The sequence below is a fragment of the Amblyraja radiata genome, chromosome 4 (assembly GCF_010909765.2).
Source record: "Amblyraja radiata isolate CabotCenter1 chromosome 4, sAmbRad1.1.pri, whole genome shotgun sequence".
In the NCBI taxonomy this organism is placed as follows: Eukaryota; Metazoa; Chordata; class Chondrichthyes; order Rajiformes; family Rajidae; genus Amblyraja; species Amblyraja radiata.
The window spans coordinates 71,939,718-71,956,874 of NC_045959.1; the positions used below are offsets into that span (position 1 = coordinate 71,939,718).

Below are 17,157 nucleotides of genomic sequence, written 5' to 3' on the forward strand. Positions count from 1 at the left end.
TTTATTCGCACACACATTTTGTGTGTGAGGCTGTGAGAAGTCCATGCCGGGTGCCGGCTGTTCTTTCACATCAGTTGCACATCAGCTTGTTGGGAGACGGAGCTCAGGGTTCGCCTCCTGAGCTGCTTTGGTGCCCAGGCGTGAGTTGAGGTGGAGGGAGGCCAGGGTGGGGGGGAGGGGGGGGGCGTAGGCGTCATTAATCTGTCTGGGGTGACAAGGCTCTTGGGTTAGGCTGGCCTCTCTGCTCTCATCTCTCTCTTTCTGTGTCCGCATTAGCAGGGGGAAGAGCGGTCTACCTCGCTGGAGCACAAGACCTCTGCCGCCTGCCCTTAGCGCCATCAACTTGTTTGTTCCTTTGGTGCGCCACATCTGCCCTGCACCCATCCCAGCCCTGCCTCATTCTCTTGGAAATGTCGCTTCCACCACAGTAACGAGAAGGGGTCCAGCTGGCTGGCTTGTTCGGTGGGTGGGTGGGCAGGGAGGGATAATCGGTACAAACCACCGAATCCATTCTCAAAGGTCGGGTAGAGCGGTGTAGAAATCACGTTTCACTCTGCTTCATAGATGTGGGAATTCCCTCAGTATGGTCACTCAGCGGGACAGGCAGAATCTCTGGAGAGAAGGAATGGGTGACGGGATGACATTTCCAAAATTCTGCTGCGTCTTTGTGTTACTCCAGCACTGTGTTCACTTTTTGTCAACTAGCATCTGTCCTTTCTTGTGTATGACATTATTTCCGTATCCGTGGCAGTTGATTGTCACTCCCTTCAGTTTCCCAGGGGGTCGGGACGGGACTGGAGTTGGGAGGGAAATGTGGGGTGAGGGGGGGGGGAGGGATGACAGTACGGGAGACAAGTGTAGGTGAGGTGGACTGACTGTGTGGGCAGACACTTTGGTAGTGATTGTCCACATGTCTCAAAAGCCACTGTGTCTCCCTGTCCCTGGGATAGCAGGGGGCGATCAAACAGCACAATACCCCCTCCCCCTCCATGCCAACACAAACGGCAATGATCCAAAGGCTTTAGCGTCAGAAAACAGCGGGCAGGCGACAATCACCCGCCATAACGCGGAGAGAGATCATGCACTATTGTCAGTGTTTCTGTCTTTCTCCATCTCATTGTTGGCCCTGTCTGTCGCCACCCCCATCCCCACCCCTCTGCTTCCCGGCCATGTGTGTGACTCCTTCCCTCCCCTCTCCAGCTTCCCGCCCATTGCACCGGGTGCGGGGGCTTCGCAACATCTTCACGTCGGCGACGCCAGCAGGACAGTGCCAGTCGCCCCGGGACAGGTGCTCGGGAGCTCTCTCCCAGTGTGGCCCTGGAGCGGGTGGAGGGGTGGGGGATGGAGGTCAGCGGCTCTGCCGCACCATGGGCCGCCACCAAGCCACCCGTCCACGTCCACACGCTCGTAGAACAGGAGCTGAGACTGGGAACTGTACCTCCCTTGCACCCTCCCTCTGCAACTGCAAACAACCACACTCTCCTGCTCACCTAACCCGCCCATCCCTTCTCTCTGGGTATTGAAGGCGCTTCTGGTCTGCAGTGTGCAATAGTCACCAAAATACACTGCATCTTTAGAAAGGAAAAATACAAAACATGTCAATCCCACTGGATAGGCCTTAGTCATGGTGCTGTAAAACACGGAAACAGGTTGTTCGGCCCAGCTTGGCCGTGCCGTCCAAGTTGGCGTTTTGGGGTAGTCCTATTTGCCTGCATGTGGCCCATAGCCCTCTAAACCCTTCCCATCCATTTACCTGTCGTTAATAACCTCAAGAAAATATTAAGTCTATGTGAGCCTGCTTCAGTTTCCTGGGTCCAACTCAGAGAGAAGTCTCCCCCCTTTCCAGGGTTAATCGCTCCACTGTTTATAATGCTCTCTGCATTATGAAGTCCTCAACAGTGAACCCCATGGGCAATCACTACCAAAGTGTCTGCCCACACAGTCAGTACACCTCTCGTACACTTGTCTTCCGTACTAAGTCACGCAAACTCCCCCCCCCCCCCATTCCCTCCCAACTCCAGTCCCGTCCCGACTCCCTGGGAAACTGAAGAGAGCAACAATCAACTGCCACGGATACAAATAATGTCATACACAAGAAAGGGCAGATGCTAGTTGACAAAAAGTGAACACACAGTGCTGGAGTAACACAAAGACGCGGCAGAATTTTGGAAACGTCATCCCGTCACCCATTCCTTCTCTCCAGAGATGCTGCCTGTCCCGCTGAGTTAAAGATTGCCCACGGCAGACTTAATAGTCACTACGGTAAACTCACGGGCCACGTTGTTCTTACAACGAGTTTAAATGTTTCAAATTTTAACTTCAAGAGTAAATTTGACTCGTGGAAATCTTTAAACTTGTTTAAAGTTTTTCAAGAATTAACAAGTTTCCCGGGTACCTTCCGTTAGCACCACGAGTCTCTAAGTTGCGTCCACGAGTTCCGACATTCCCGCTACGTTAATTGTACTTGATTACCACGAGTTTAGTTTGTTTTAAATCGGGGTCACTCGTGGGTTGTCTCGCACCGTGAGACAGGGGTTTTACTAAGTGGGACCCATTGGGTCCCAGCATCACACGGGAGGGCTGGTCCCCCAACGCAATATTCCACCTCTCCACCAATTCTAATATTGGTGGCCAGTAGAGGGGCTTTCTGGAGGGCTAGTATGGGTGTTGTGCGCTGAAGGGACTGGTTTTCAGAGGGCTAGAATGAACATTGTGGGCCGAATGGATTCTTGGGCTGGCAGCTCAGTCACTCAAGCCTGTTGTACTGGCAGCTCACTCACTCAAGGCTGGTGGACTCGCAGTTGACTCATGGCTATTCCTTGAAATTCCATTTCAAGCAGGGTGCAAGGCCACCAAATTCAAGTGCAGTTTCATACCATTTCAAGCAGGGTGCAAGGCCAATAAAGACAGCGAGTTGTGACGTCTCCCTCCCCCCATCTTGCAGAGACTGAGCCACGCCCAAACATCCGGGTTTTATAGTCCCTCACATTAAGTGCACTGACAGGTCAGTAAAACCACTCACAGTTTAGTAGACATGTGTTCAGTGTTATTCACAGCTCAGACTGAGAATTGCGAACTCTCGCTCCCCCATCTTGCAGAGAACTGAGGCACCTCCACACTTCCGGGTTTTATAATCCCTCCGGAAGGGGCGTGGCCTTCAGGAGAGAAAATCTCAACATTTTTTAAACACTAGTAACTCTTTTATTTTTAATCGATGGGAAAAATCCTCTTGTCCTGCGCAGCGGAGGGGAACTCTGAGTAAGGTGGCCAAAAATGACAGCCGAAAGTGTCAGCGTTTTTTCTAAAATCAATATACAGTGCAACAGGAAGTGGTCAAGATGAGACTTTTAGTAATATAGATTATTCATTCGCTCTTTTTACCCCATCCCTGCTCTATCCACTCACGCATAGTCCCCAACTCACAGGCGCGGCTAGAGAGGGAGGGGGGTAGAGAGAGAGGGCAGAGACATAAAGGGACGCACAGAGAGGGACACAGAGGCAGGGCAGAGAGGGAGCGGGGTGGGGGCAGAGAAAGAGCGCCGGGCAGCCGGCCGGCGACCAAAGGACTGCGTGTTCGTCAGCTTCAGCGCAGGGCCCGACCCGAGACCGACCTGAGCAGCCGAGACCGACCCAAGGAGCCGAGACCGACCCGAGCAGCCGAGACCGACCCGAGCAGCCGAGACCGACCCGAGCAGCCGAGACCGACCCGAGCAGCCGAGAACGACCCGAGCAGCCGAGAACGACCCGAGCAGCCGAGACCGACCCGAGCAGCCGAGACCGACCCGAGCAGCCGAGACCGACCCGAGCAGCCGAGACCGACCCGAGCAGCCGAGAACGACCCGAGCAGCCGAGAACGACCCGAGCAGCCGAGAACGACCCGAGCAGCCGAGACCGACGCTAGGAGCCGAGACCGACGCAAGGAGCCGAGTCCGACGCAAGGAGCCGAGAGCTCCAGTACAGGGCCCGAGTTGCTCGTTTTTCTGCGTCTTTTGAATAACGGGTGGGGGGGGGAGGGGGAGGTGACGTCAAACCCATTGTTACGTCCTCTGCGAAAGGCAGTCGTTTTTAAATTCGAAGTTTTAGTCAGATTTTTGAACATTTTCATTAATGTCAAGAAATAAAGCATGCAATTTTCATATGTCGATTTTGGACACCAGGGGAAAAATGTCTATCGGAATATGTAAAAATGTTACCGTTACTGTGTTGTTTTTTCGCGAAGATGTGATTACACATACACACAATTAAATACACATCCAAGATCAGAGTTTTATAAGTATAGAGATATTTACCTTTTGCTCAGTGAGCAAGTCTGTGATTGTTTGGGACATCTCATCCAAACTCTGAGCCGTTTTGACCAAATTACGAAGAATTTGAATATGCTGATGCAATGGCTCAAAATCACAAAGTGTAGGAACCCTTTAAGGAAAAAGAATCAGAAACAAAAACAATTAACTTAAGCAAACTGATTATTCTCATACTGAATCAAATTAATCACATCAACCATAAACAGTAAATAGATGTTTGCATTTTTATTTAACAAATCAAAGTCTTGACTCAATTGCTAACCCTGTGGAAAGGGAAGAGAGCATTTTTTTATGAAAGCAACTGGAAAATACTGAAAATAGTATCGGAAGGCACAAAAATAGTATCATAAAAAGCCTCACAACATATTAAGCCTCAATTAACATATTGCATGATACCTGAAATGTCTAAATAGTGGTTCTCCAAAGTCAATTAGTCTGCAAGGCCAAAAACAAATCCTAACAGGAAAGAAGTCAATGTATTCTGTGGAATGAGTCAACTTCATTTCAACTGATGAACGGTAGCCGTTCTATAATAATATCGGAATTAAAGGTTCAAAGCTTTTTTTTAAATATATATTACTCTCCTTTGTGAGCAGTCATCACTTCAGGGAGCAAGATATCCTCAACATATTACAGTTAAGGTCAGCGTAATGGCAAAGGGAAATTAAAAATAAAACTCTAATACCTTCTGTCAGAACTGCACAACAATCTTAGCAATGTTAAATGTTCATCTTCGTATTTTCAGCCAGAGATAGCAACGTAACAAAAATCCCTTTCCCCTCCCCAAAAGTGAGAAAAATGACAACATTTAAACAATTAAATGTTAACCATTCAGAGTCATAAGAAACCATGCAGTCATAAGACTCTGAAGTGTAAAATAATAAAACTGTGAAACATTTGGTATGTGGTTAGCTTAATTTGAAGAATGAGAATTACGACAGCTCAAGGCAAGTAAATCTACCTTTCTTCACATTATCCTCCACATACCGTGAAGGAACTTTACAAAATACTTTTGGAAAAAAAAATCAATTTAAAATGATCAGTGATTGAAATGGATCGGATATATAGTCTGAATTTAAGTGTAAAAGATGCATAAGCCTCTGAATGCAAGAATCCCTCAATAGGGCTATTTCTTGTAATTGTTAAAATACTTCATCTAACACGCTTGGGATGAATTGCTCATCAATCAGTTCCACAAATATCTGATAATTTTTTTATTGTCAATTTTAACATTTTATTTCAATAGATTGCCAATAACCATATAACAATTACAGCACGGAAACAGGCCATCTCGACCCTTCTAGTCCGTGCCGAACACTTATTCTCCCCTAGTCCCATATACCTGCGCTCAGACCATAACCCTCCATTCCTTTCCCGTCCATATAACTATCCAATTTATTTTTAAATGATAAAAACGAACCTGCCTCCACCACCTTCACTGGAAGCTTATTCCACACAGCCACCACTCTCTGAGTAAAGAAGTTCCCCCTCATGTTACCCCTAAACTTCAGTCCCTTAATTCTCAAGTCATGTTCCCTTGTTTGAATCTTCCCTACTCTCAGTGGGAAAAGCTTATCCACGTCAACTCTGTCTATCCCTCTCATCATTTTAAAGACCTCTATCAAGTCCCCCCTTAACCTTCTGCGCTCCAAAGAATAAAGCCCTAACTTGTTCAACCTTTCTCTGTAACTTAGTTGCTGAAACCCAGGCAACATTCTAGTAAATCTCCTCTGTATACCAGGAATGTTAATTTACAATTTAGAATTGCTCCAATTTTCAAAATGTTTTTTCTGTTCTTTTAATTACTTTGCTCAACAAGTTTTGCATCAAATGTACTACGATTCCATTTCAAGTGTAATAGCATTCTTCAGAATGTGAATTCATGTGGAGAAATTACGTCACTTCAGAAAGGATATGAAAACCAAAGTTTTACTGGAATGCCGAATGGCAAGAAATTAGATGTGCAAAATCTACTTCTATTGTGCTTTTGGGTGGCATTAGCTACAAATTTAATAGAGATGTGTTTCAAAAACAATTTCTGACCAAATTGGAGCCAATTACAAAGAATAGTCTTGTAGTCAAATATTACTTTAATGCATACATCTCATATGCATCAAATTTGTAATTCATCTTATACTAATTCAAACAATCAGCAGTAAAGCACTGAAGACACATGCTTTCCCCTAAAAATGTAGTAGATGCCCTGGCTTTAAAATCACACTCGTGTACACCACAAACAACCGATTACTTCGCAGAATAATTGTAGAATATGAATGGAAAGTTGGTTTGTTCTGGCTGAAACTCTTCAAAAGAACACGTGACTTCATTATGCTTAATTTACCTTTGATATGTGAAGGATAAAGAAAATATAGATTGCTTATCAAATGTATATATAAAATACATTCCTGTATCATTCCAAACCTTATGTTTTTTAGCATTAAGCACTTTCATATATTTTGCATGCAGTGGATAATATTACCTGTATTTACCACCAGTTTAAATACATCCTTTCAGAATTATAAATCTCATGGAATACTGATTACTTTGCTTTTCCAACAAATGTCTCCTCATATTTAGGCAGGTTCCAGGTTATCTACTGTGCTAGTTTGACTGAACTTGGTGCATACACTAAGAGCAAAATGTATCCTTGAATATTGGCATCTATAATTATATTTAAATAATCTGATATTAAAAGCGAGAGAACTCTTGTGTATGGCACAAAAATTAGGAAATCAATTTATGCATTTCTTTCATCTGTTCAATCTGCGCGTACAAAAATAATTTTACAAAGGTATCCAACAGAGCTGAATATGGCTTTCCATTGATCTGATATTATTATTGCACCAAAGATTTCACAAAGATTGTGTATGAACATCTTGAGCGTCACAGAGTACACTATGGGCTGAATGGCCTAATTCTGCTCCTATGACTTATGGTCTAATACTGGTAAAGTACTCATGCTATCACTGATGATAGGATGAGTAGCAGCCCTACGAAAGAAATACAAAAGTGTATGCCCTTCATTGGTGTTACTAAAATTATTCGAGAGGTCACTCAGTCATCTATAATTTCAGTTAGCAATTTCTGAGTATTCTTACTGAGTGCCCTACTTCTGTACCTGAAAAGAAACAACGTTGTTAGCCAATGCAAAAACATATAATAATAGAAACATAGAAAATAGGTGCAGGAGTAGACCATTCGGCCCTTCGAGCCTGCACCGCCATTCAATATGATCATGGCTGATCATCCAACTCAGTATCCTGTACCTGCTTTCTCTCCATACCCCCTGATTCCTTTAGCCACAAGGGCCACATCTAACTCCCTCTTAAATATAGCCAATGAACTGGCCTCAACTACATTCTGTGGCAGAGAATTCCAGAGATTCACCACTCTGTGTAAAAAATGTTTTTCTCATCTCAGTCCTAAAAGATTTCCCCTTTATCCTTAAACTGCGACCCCTTGTTCTGGACTTCCCCAACATCGGGAACAATCTTTCTGCATCTAGCCTGTCCACCCCCTTAAGAATTTTATAAGTTTCTATAAGATCCCCCCTTAATCTTCTAAATTCTAGCGAGTACAAGCCGAGCCTATCCAGTCTTTCTTCATATGAAAGTCCTGACATCCCAGAAATCAGTCTGGTGAACCTTCTCTGTACTCCCTCTATGGCAAGAATATCCTTCCTCAGATTAGGAGACCAAAACTGTACGCAATACTCCAGGTGTGGTCTCACCAAGACCCTGTACAACTGCAGTAGAACCTCCCTGCTCCTATACTCAAATCCTTTTGCTATGAATGCTAACATACCGTTCGCCTTCTTCACTGCCTGCTGCACCCTGCATGCCTACTTTTAATGACTGGTGTACCATGACACCCAGGTCTCTTTGCAGCTCCCCTTTTCCTAATCGGCCGCCATTCAGGTAATAGTCTACTTTCCTGTTTTTGCCACCAAAGTGGAATAACCTCACATTTATCCACATTATGCTGCATCTGCCATGCATTTGCCCACTCACCCAGCCTACCCAAGTCATCTTGCAGCCTCCTAGCATCCTCCTCACAGCTAACACTGCCCCCCAGCTTTGTGTCATCCGCAAACTTGGAGATGTTGCATTCAATTCCCTCGTCCAAATCATTAATATATATTGTAAATAGCTGGGGTCCCAGCACTGAGCCTTGCGGTACCCCACTAGTCACTGCCTGCCATTCTGAAAAGGACCCGTTAACTCCTACCCTTTGTTTCCTGTCTGCCAGCCAGTTCTCTATCCACATCAATACTGAACCCCCAATACCGTGTGCTTTAAGTTTGTATGCTAATCTCTTATGTGGGACCTTGTCGAAAGCCTTCTGAAAGTCCAGATATAACACATCCACTGGTTCTCTCTTATCCACTCTACTAGTTACCTCCTCGAAAAATTCTATAAGATTCGTCAGACATGATTTACCTTTCATAAATCCATGCTGACTTTGTCCAATGATTTCACCACTTTCCAAATGTGCTGCTATCCCATCTTTAATAACTGACTCTAGCAGTTTCCCCACTACCAACTAACTGGTCTGTAATTCCCCGTTTTCTCTCTCCCTGCCTTATTAAAAAGTGGGGTTACATTAGCTACCGTCCAATCCTCAGGAACTACTCCAGAATCTAAAGAGTTTTGAAAAATTATCACTAATGCATCCACTATTTCTGGGGCTACTTCCTTAAGCACTCTGGGATGCAGCCTATCTGGCCCTGGGGATTTATCGGCCTTTAATCAATTCAATTTACCTAACACCACTTCCCGACTAACCTGGATTTCACTCAGTTCCTCCATCTAATTTGACCCCGGTCCCCTGCTATTTCCAGCAGATTATTTATGTCTTCCTTAGTGAAGACGGAACCAAAGTAGTTATTCAATTGGTCTGCCATGTCCTTGTTCCCCATGATCAATTCACCTGTTTCTGACTACAAGGGACCTACATTTAACTAATCTTTTTCTCTTCACATATCTATAAAAACTTTTGCAGTCAGTTTTCATGTTCCCTGCCAGTTTTCTTTCATAATCTATTTTCCCTTTCCTAATTAAGCCCTTTGTCCTCCTCTGCTGGACTCTGAATTTCTCCCAGTCCTCTGGTAGGCTGCTTTTCTGGCTAATTTGTATGCTTCATCTTTTGCTAATTACACTAATAATCTTTTGCTAATAACGCTAATAATAATACTAATAATACACTTTATTGTCATTGTAAATACATACAACAAAATTTCAGGCGCCCTGCCCGAGCGGAGCTCCAACGTATCAGATAAATAATAACGACAATGGAAACAACAAACCGGCAAGAAAAACGTCGTCGTCAGAATGTGCAATATTTCAAAATATAGTGTTGCAGCAGTACAAAATATTGGCTATGGGGAACGTGTGTTCAGTGCAGAGTTCAGAGTGGTGATGGCCTTGGGGTAGAACCTTGTTAATCGTGTGGTGTTTGATTTGATGGACCTGTAACGCTTTGCTGAGGGCAGAAGGACAAACAAGTGAGGTGCGGGATGAGATGAGTCCTTTAGTATGTGTGATGCCTTCCGCAGGCAACGAGAGCTATAGATCTCTTCCAGGGCAGGCAGATGTGTGTTGGTGATCTTCTGGGCTGATGACTCTCTGCAGAACCTTCTTGTCAGTCGCAGAACTGTTGCCATACCACACCAGGATGCCATGTGTTGGGACACTCATTGGAGCAACGGTAGAATGACACTAGCATCTGTTGTGGCAAGTTGACTTTCCCGAGTGATCTTAGGAAGTAAAGCCATTGTTATGCCATCTTTACCAGGGACTGTGTGTTAGTTGACCACCTGAGATCTGCTGAGATGTGGATGCCCAGAAACCTGAAACTGGAGACTGTCCACTCTTTCTCAGTTTATGTGCATGAATTGGAACCACATCCCTGATTCTTTCAACATCGGCCCAGGTCTACTAGTTAGGATCACCCTTCTGAAATATGTCAACAACCAACCTGCTTTACTCTCATGTTTAGATGAATTAATATTGAATTTCCTGTAAAAACCTTATCTTTACAAGTTTTGCGAGTGAAGTTGGACGAGATAATTCCAGTCCTTAAGGAAATCACATCCTCATGGCATTTAACCTGAAGTTACAAGAGTGCTTCCTTAATGACTAGAAAAATTGTGGATGGATATTTCTCCCATCATTTCTGGTGAACTTGGAGTTAACTCCACATTTTGCTATTAACTCTTTACATCAGTCCTCATATTTTCACTTCATTTGATTAAATGCACCAACTCCAGCCATCAACATAATTCAGTTATCAAATTTTCAGTCAGCCCGGAACAAGCAGATAGTGTGAGCCACAGAAAGCAAGAAAAATCAACTGAAGACAACCTGATAATCTGCATAAAGCTTCCAAAAATTTGAAGTTATCAAACAAAAGCTGATATTGAAATAAGATAAAAATGTTTGTGTCAAAAGATTTGACTACATAATCTATCATAAAAGAACAGTCCAGTAATGAGGGATGCTGCACTGTCAATGATCTAGAAATTATTCTCAATGGTTTAGTTGGACTAAAAAGACATGCTTTTAATGGTTGGCCTTAACCCTTCTTCAATAAACATGAAAAACAATTATAAATTTATCATCTGTTGTTTATGGATTCTCACCAAGAACAACTCAGTTGCCACATTTATAATTAAGTAGATCCTCCAATATGCCCCAAACTACCAGTCATCTATACTCAATGCATGCACTTTTTCCTACAAGGTCTCAACACAGTCATCTCATACAGCAAGGAGGAGGACAGTTGAGTCTTTCCTATCAGTGAAACGTATATCCAGCTATAGTCACAAACAACATTAACATTGATCAAGCCTGCTCCTTAAAACTGTTTGTAATTGTGATCCTTGTAAATATTTTATTTAATGTTTCAATTATTTAAAGCACAAAGTTGGAAGCATTAAGCAAAAAAAAGCATTTAAGCTAACTTAACTAAATCAAATAAAAACACTATCAGTCTCCATTCAGACAATTTACCCAATGTTTTTAAATGTGTGCTCATATTACTTGCATCAAGATAAATCAGGTACAGGTTCAGCTAGAGGCTTTCCTAGCCTGGCAGCTGAAAAATCTTACAACTTGCAACACCTTTTTAGTGTCTGATACTTCAACAGCAAGCTGTGCGAAAGTCGCATGTCTATGGCGTCATCTCAGAAATTGCAGTTATGAGCATATCTACCACTGAAATAATTTCAGAAATCACAGTTCAACACTTCAGCTTCAATAAAACTGGACAAAGTGCTGGAGTAACTCAGGATATAATGTTCTCCAGAGATGTCAAGTACTATATCCTCTTGGAAATAATGAATACATATAAAGAACAGCTAATTGAGGCAGAGATCACCAAGAATATTTGGCCTGTTAAATTTATATATGAGTATTTTGTATTTAAAATCATAATCCTTTGTTTTGTATTCAATTTCAACTGTTAGATTTATTTTTGCACTGTAGACTGGTAACATTTATTAATTTTAAAACTTCTTGAAGCAAATCCTTCACATCCTAACAAATCTTTGCACGAGAGATTTCTGCATTGTCCACAGAACAGCAACCATAAGTTATAAAGATATAATCAAATTTGCACGAGACTAGGTTCAAATATTTTATGTTTATTGGCTTGGAAACCATGGAGAGCTTAAGTAGCAGCTAAACAAAATCAAATAATTTTAGCAGCAAAGGAAATAAATTAATCTTAAAATTCTTAAGGGTTTGAGTTTGGCAAGAGAAAGATTAAAAGATGCTTAAGTCGCAATTAAACACAATAAAATGGTTTATCCAGCAAAGGAAGGTAATTTATCATAATTAAGGGTTTGAGATTGGCAAGAGAAAGATTTTAAAAAAATGTTTACGATTAAATTGAGCATTGCTCAAACACTGTACAAAAAAGTAAATTGTAAAAATGAATGCATAGAGGGGGAAAAAACAGTTATGGCATAATTCTCACCCCTAGTTAAAATGCTTCAAAATTATGCTGCAGTCAAAATATAATAATTTCACAAATACCCGCATTTACATGAACTGTAAAGCAGGCAAAATATAATTTCCTCTTCCTCAGGAATATCAGATCTAAAAACATGGCATTACTTCCTTAATACTGGACTGGAAATAGTCAGAATTGTGAGTTCAGATATCACAATGGTGCTCAAATACACAACCTTTTGCCCCACTAGAGAGATCACTACCAATATATTCTTTAAAAATAGTGACATGCATGCACAAAATATATATTCAGCCTACAGAACATAATATATTTTTTAATGTACCTATGGTTCAGGATACATCTATTCTGACATATACAGCAGGTAATACCTGACATATTCAGCAGGTAAGTTTGGAGATTTTTTTTTTGCCACAGACTAAAAGGTCATGTTTCAGTTGAGCCTAGATTGATCACATTCTTCAATATCATCAGTTACAAAACAAAGTTTAATAAAAGAAAATTTGCATTTTTGGAAAACTATAAAGGTAATTTCAACTCAATCAAGTCCTCAAACCGTATAGAAGTATAAAATTGCATCTAATCAAGAAAGCATTCATACATATAATGCTCTTTTAAAAAGTTTTACACAAAGGTCTTCAGATGCGGACTGCTTTGCTGTTGGTTACCTGAGAAATGGCTGAACTTCTGAAGGACAACAGGACTGCAAAAACTGCAAATCAGCTAACGATACATCAGGAAGTTCAAAGTCAAACTTTCGAGGCTTGTGCGTCTGCAACAAATAAAGTCAATAATTTAAATTAATAATTTAAATTAATAATTTAATGTTGTTGTCAGAGTTAATAAATCAAGGGCTAATGCAGTGGTCTCTCAAATATGCAGTTGTGTAATTGGAAACAAAATGGAGCATCTTAATGAAATCACAAAATTATTATTTAAAAAATTTATAAATCACACTTTTGAGCAGGTTAATATCATAACCTGAAATTTCTAGTATCTGACAAAGACAGAAGCAGAGCTATAGTCCAAATAGTGACAGTTGAAGACTGGTTAGATGGACTCCTACTGACAAGTTAGTCTCATATTTTGGCTTTTTAATAATTGTTGACAACCACCTTGCTAACAAAGAACTGACCATTAATAATGATATTAGTTCACAAGATTAGTGGGCAAAATTAGAGCACATGGTATTGGGATTAGGGTATTGACATGGATAGAGAATTGGTTGGCAGATAGGAAACAAAGAGTAGGAATAAACGGGTCCTTGTCAGAATGGCAGGCAATGGCGAGTGGAGTGTCACAAGGCTCGGTGCTGGGGCCGCAACTATTTACAATAGATATGATTTAGATGATGGAATTAAAGGTAACACTAGCAGATTTGCAGATGACACAAAGCTGGGTGGCAGTGTGAATTGCAAAGAGGATGCCAGGAAGTTGCACGGTAACTTGGACAGGTTGAGTGAGTGGGCAGATGCAGTATAATGTAGATAAATGTGAAGTTATCCACTTTGGCGGCAAGAACAAGGAGTCAGATTATTATCTCAATGGTGTCAGTTAGGAAAAAGGGAAGTGCAACGAGACATGGGTGTCCTTGTACACCATTCACTGAAAGTAAACATACAAGTACAGCAGACAGTGACGAAAGCTCATAGCATGTTGGCCTTAATAACGGGAGGATTTGAGTATAGGTCCTTCTGCAGTTGTACAGGGCCCTGGTGAGACCACATTTGGACTATTGTGCACAGTTTCGGTCTCTTAATTTGAGGAAGGACATCCTTGTTATTGAGGCAGTGCAGCATTGGTTCACTAGGTTAATCACCGGGATGGCGGGACTGTCATATGAGGAAAGATTGGAAATACTGGGGTTGTATTCACTTGAATTTAGGATGAGAGGGCATCTTATAGAAACATATAAAATTATAAAAGGACTAGACGATGCAGGAAAAATGTCCAGAACCAGGGGCCACGGTCTAAGAATAAAGGAGGGGGGGGGGGGAATTTAAAACTTGGATGAGATAAAAAAATTTCACCCAGAGAGTTGTGAATTTGTGGAATTCTCGGCCACAGAAGGCAGTAGAGGCCAATTCACTGGATGAATTTAAAAGAGAGTTAGATAGAGCTCGTGGCTAGCGGAATCAAGGGATATGGGGAGAAGGCAGGCACGGGTTACTGATTGTGGAAGATCAGCCATGATCACAATGAATGGCGGTACTAGCTTGAAGGGCCAAATGGCTTCCTCCTGCACCTATTTTCTATGTTTCTATAACTGGAGACTGGGTCTCACGCAAACTGCAAATGGAGAACTCTTCTTCCTTTCTTGGGAAAAATGTTGTCATGGTGAATTAAGTGCCATATTCTCACAGCACAAAGAAGGATTTGGGAATTAAAACTAATGCCAGCAGAATGAACTGTTATTAGCATCATAATAAAATGTTCAATTTCACAATAAATTAATAAAGTAGAAATGAGTAACTTTAGTAACAGTAGTTTAGGGAAAATATATTGACCAAGGGCTTATTCTTGGTATAGTTAGCACTTCTGCAAGATACCAGCGCTGAGAATTCAGTGTGATATTTAATTTACAGGAAGAACAGATAATAGTATTCACAGATTCCATGATAAATGAAGCAACTGCCTCTTAACTCTTGATGATCAAATTATTGATTACCTCACTGTCCATTGACTTACAAAATGCTCTGATTATTTATTCCAGCATGTATATCCAAACATACATAATTGAAAAGCTTTTCTTGCAAGTTAAGCAGTCAAGGGAAAAAAAAAAAAGAAAAGAAAAAAAAAAATACTTTAGCAACCAGGGCTCCCACTTAACTTTTTTTCTCTGTTGCCAGCCGGGCAACATAGGCAGCTTTTTAGGTTGCCAAATGACAGTTTAGGTGGTCATTTAACACGGCTTGCATGACACGTGCGATAATGTGCTCGGACGAAGTGTGTAGTTATCAGTCGGAATTATGGTCAATGAAGCATTTACATATTATTTCTGCTTCAAATAACGTCACAAACTAAACATATTCACCAATCAAGACATGATATATACCACAATGACATGCAGCAAAATTACAATACAGCATCTCATCTCTTTTTACACGTTGCAATGAATGCAATTTCTATTATTTCTTTCCACTTCCAAACAAAAATCTGTTTGGATTATTCAGCATATGATCAGCCTCGGTGAGACCAAGTGCCGGCTTGGCGATCGCTTCACACAACACCTCCACTCAGTTCGGAAAAACCAACCTGATCTCCTGGTGGCTCAGCACTTCAACTCCCCCTCCCATTTCGAATCCGATCTTTCTGTCCTGGGCCTCCTCCATGGCCAGAGTGAGGCCCACCGCAAATTGGAGGAACATTGGCTTCTCCAATTTCATGTTGTCCTTGCTTTCTCCCTCCTTCCCCTCTCATTCCCAGCTCTCCCCAGCCTACTATCTCGGCCTCTTCCTTTCTTTTTGCTGCCCCCCCACCCCCCACCCCTGACGTCAGTCCGAAGAAGGGTCTCGACCCGAAATGTCGCCTACTCCTTCGCACCATAGATGCTGCCTCACCCGCTGATTTTCTCCAGCTTTGTCTACCAACGGGTTCCCACCACTCGGCACATATTCCCATCTCTTCCCCTGTCGGCTTTCCGCAGAGACCGCTCCCTCCGTAACTCTCTGGTCAATTCGTTCCTTTCCACCCAAACCACCCCCTCTCCTGGCACTTTCCCTTGCAACTGCAGGAAATGCTACACTTGTCGCTTTACCTCCCCCCTTGACTCCATTCAAGGGCCCAAGCAGTCTTTCCAGGTGCGGCAGAGGTTCGCCTGCACCTCCTCCAACCTCATCTATTGCATCCGCTGCTCTACATCAGTGAGACCAAGCGCAGGCTTGGCAATCGCTTCGCCCAACACCTCCGCTCGGTTCGCAATAACCAACCTGATCTCCCAGTGGCTCAGCACTTCAACTCCCCCTCCCATTCCGAATCTGACCTTCTGTCCTGGGCCTCCTCCATAGCCAGAGTGAGGCCCACCGTAAATTGGAGAAGCAGCACCTCATATTTCGCTTGGGCAGTGTACACCCCAGCGGTGTGAACATTGACCTCCAATTTCAGGTTGTCCCTGCTTTCTCCACCGCTTACCAGCTCTCCCTCAGCCCACTGTCTCTGCCTCTTCCTTTCTTCTTACTGCCCCCCCCCCCCCCGGGAGCGAGCGGAGAGCGGAGAGTCGATAGCGGGGGGGGAGGAGAAGAGAGAGACAGAGACAGAGAGACAGAGAGACAGAGAGACAGAGAGACAGAGAGACAGAGAGACAGAGAGAGACAGACAGAGACAGACAGAGACAGAGAGAGACAGAGAGAGACAGAGAGAGATAGAGAGAGACAGAGACAGAGAGAGACAGAGACAGAGAGGGAGACAGAGAGGGAGACAGAGAGAGACAGAGAGAGAGACAGAGAGAGAGACAGAGAGAGAGACAGAGAGAGAGAGAGCAGAGACAGAGAGAGACAGAGAGAGACAGAGAGAGAAGACAGAGAGAAGAGGACAGAGAAGAGAGACAGAGAGAGAGAGCACAGAGAGAGAGAAGAGAGAGAGACAGAGAGAGGAGAGAGAGACGGAGCGAGAGAGAGACAGACAGAGAGACATGGAGAGAGACAGAGAGAGAGAGAGAGATAGGACCAGAGAAGAGAGAGAACAGAGAGAGACAGAGAAGAGAGCTAGAGCGAGAGAGACAGAGAGAGAAGATGAGATACTGACGGAGGAGAGAAGATAGATGAGAAGATAGAGGAGATAAGGAGATGCGAAAGAGAGAAAAGAGAGAGAGAGAGAAAAAGAGAGAGAGAGAGACTGCTCAGAATTAAAAGAGTTAAACGAATTACATGAGTTAAAAGAATTA

The 17,157-nt window shown here is 42.9% G+C and overlaps 1 protein-coding gene across 6 annotated transcripts in view; it reads right to left on the reverse strand.

Annotated features, from left to right (window-relative positions):
- Positions 1 to 17,157, reverse strand: part of rb1cc1 (RB1 inducible coiled-coil 1) — a 164,141-nt gene that overhangs the window by 82,218 nt on the left and 64,766 nt on the right. For all 6 annotated transcript variants that reach the window (XM_033019723.1, XM_033019722.1, XM_033019721.1 and 3 more), the window contains 2 exons: positions 12,944 to 13,047; positions 4,290 to 4,416 (listed from right to left, as the gene is read on the reverse strand). In XM_033019723.1, coding sequence (XP_032875614.1) covers positions 4,290 to 4,416; positions 12,944 to 13,047 — 231 coding nt within the window. The remainder of the gene's footprint in view (positions 1 to 4,289; positions 4,417 to 12,943; positions 13,048 to 17,157) is intronic.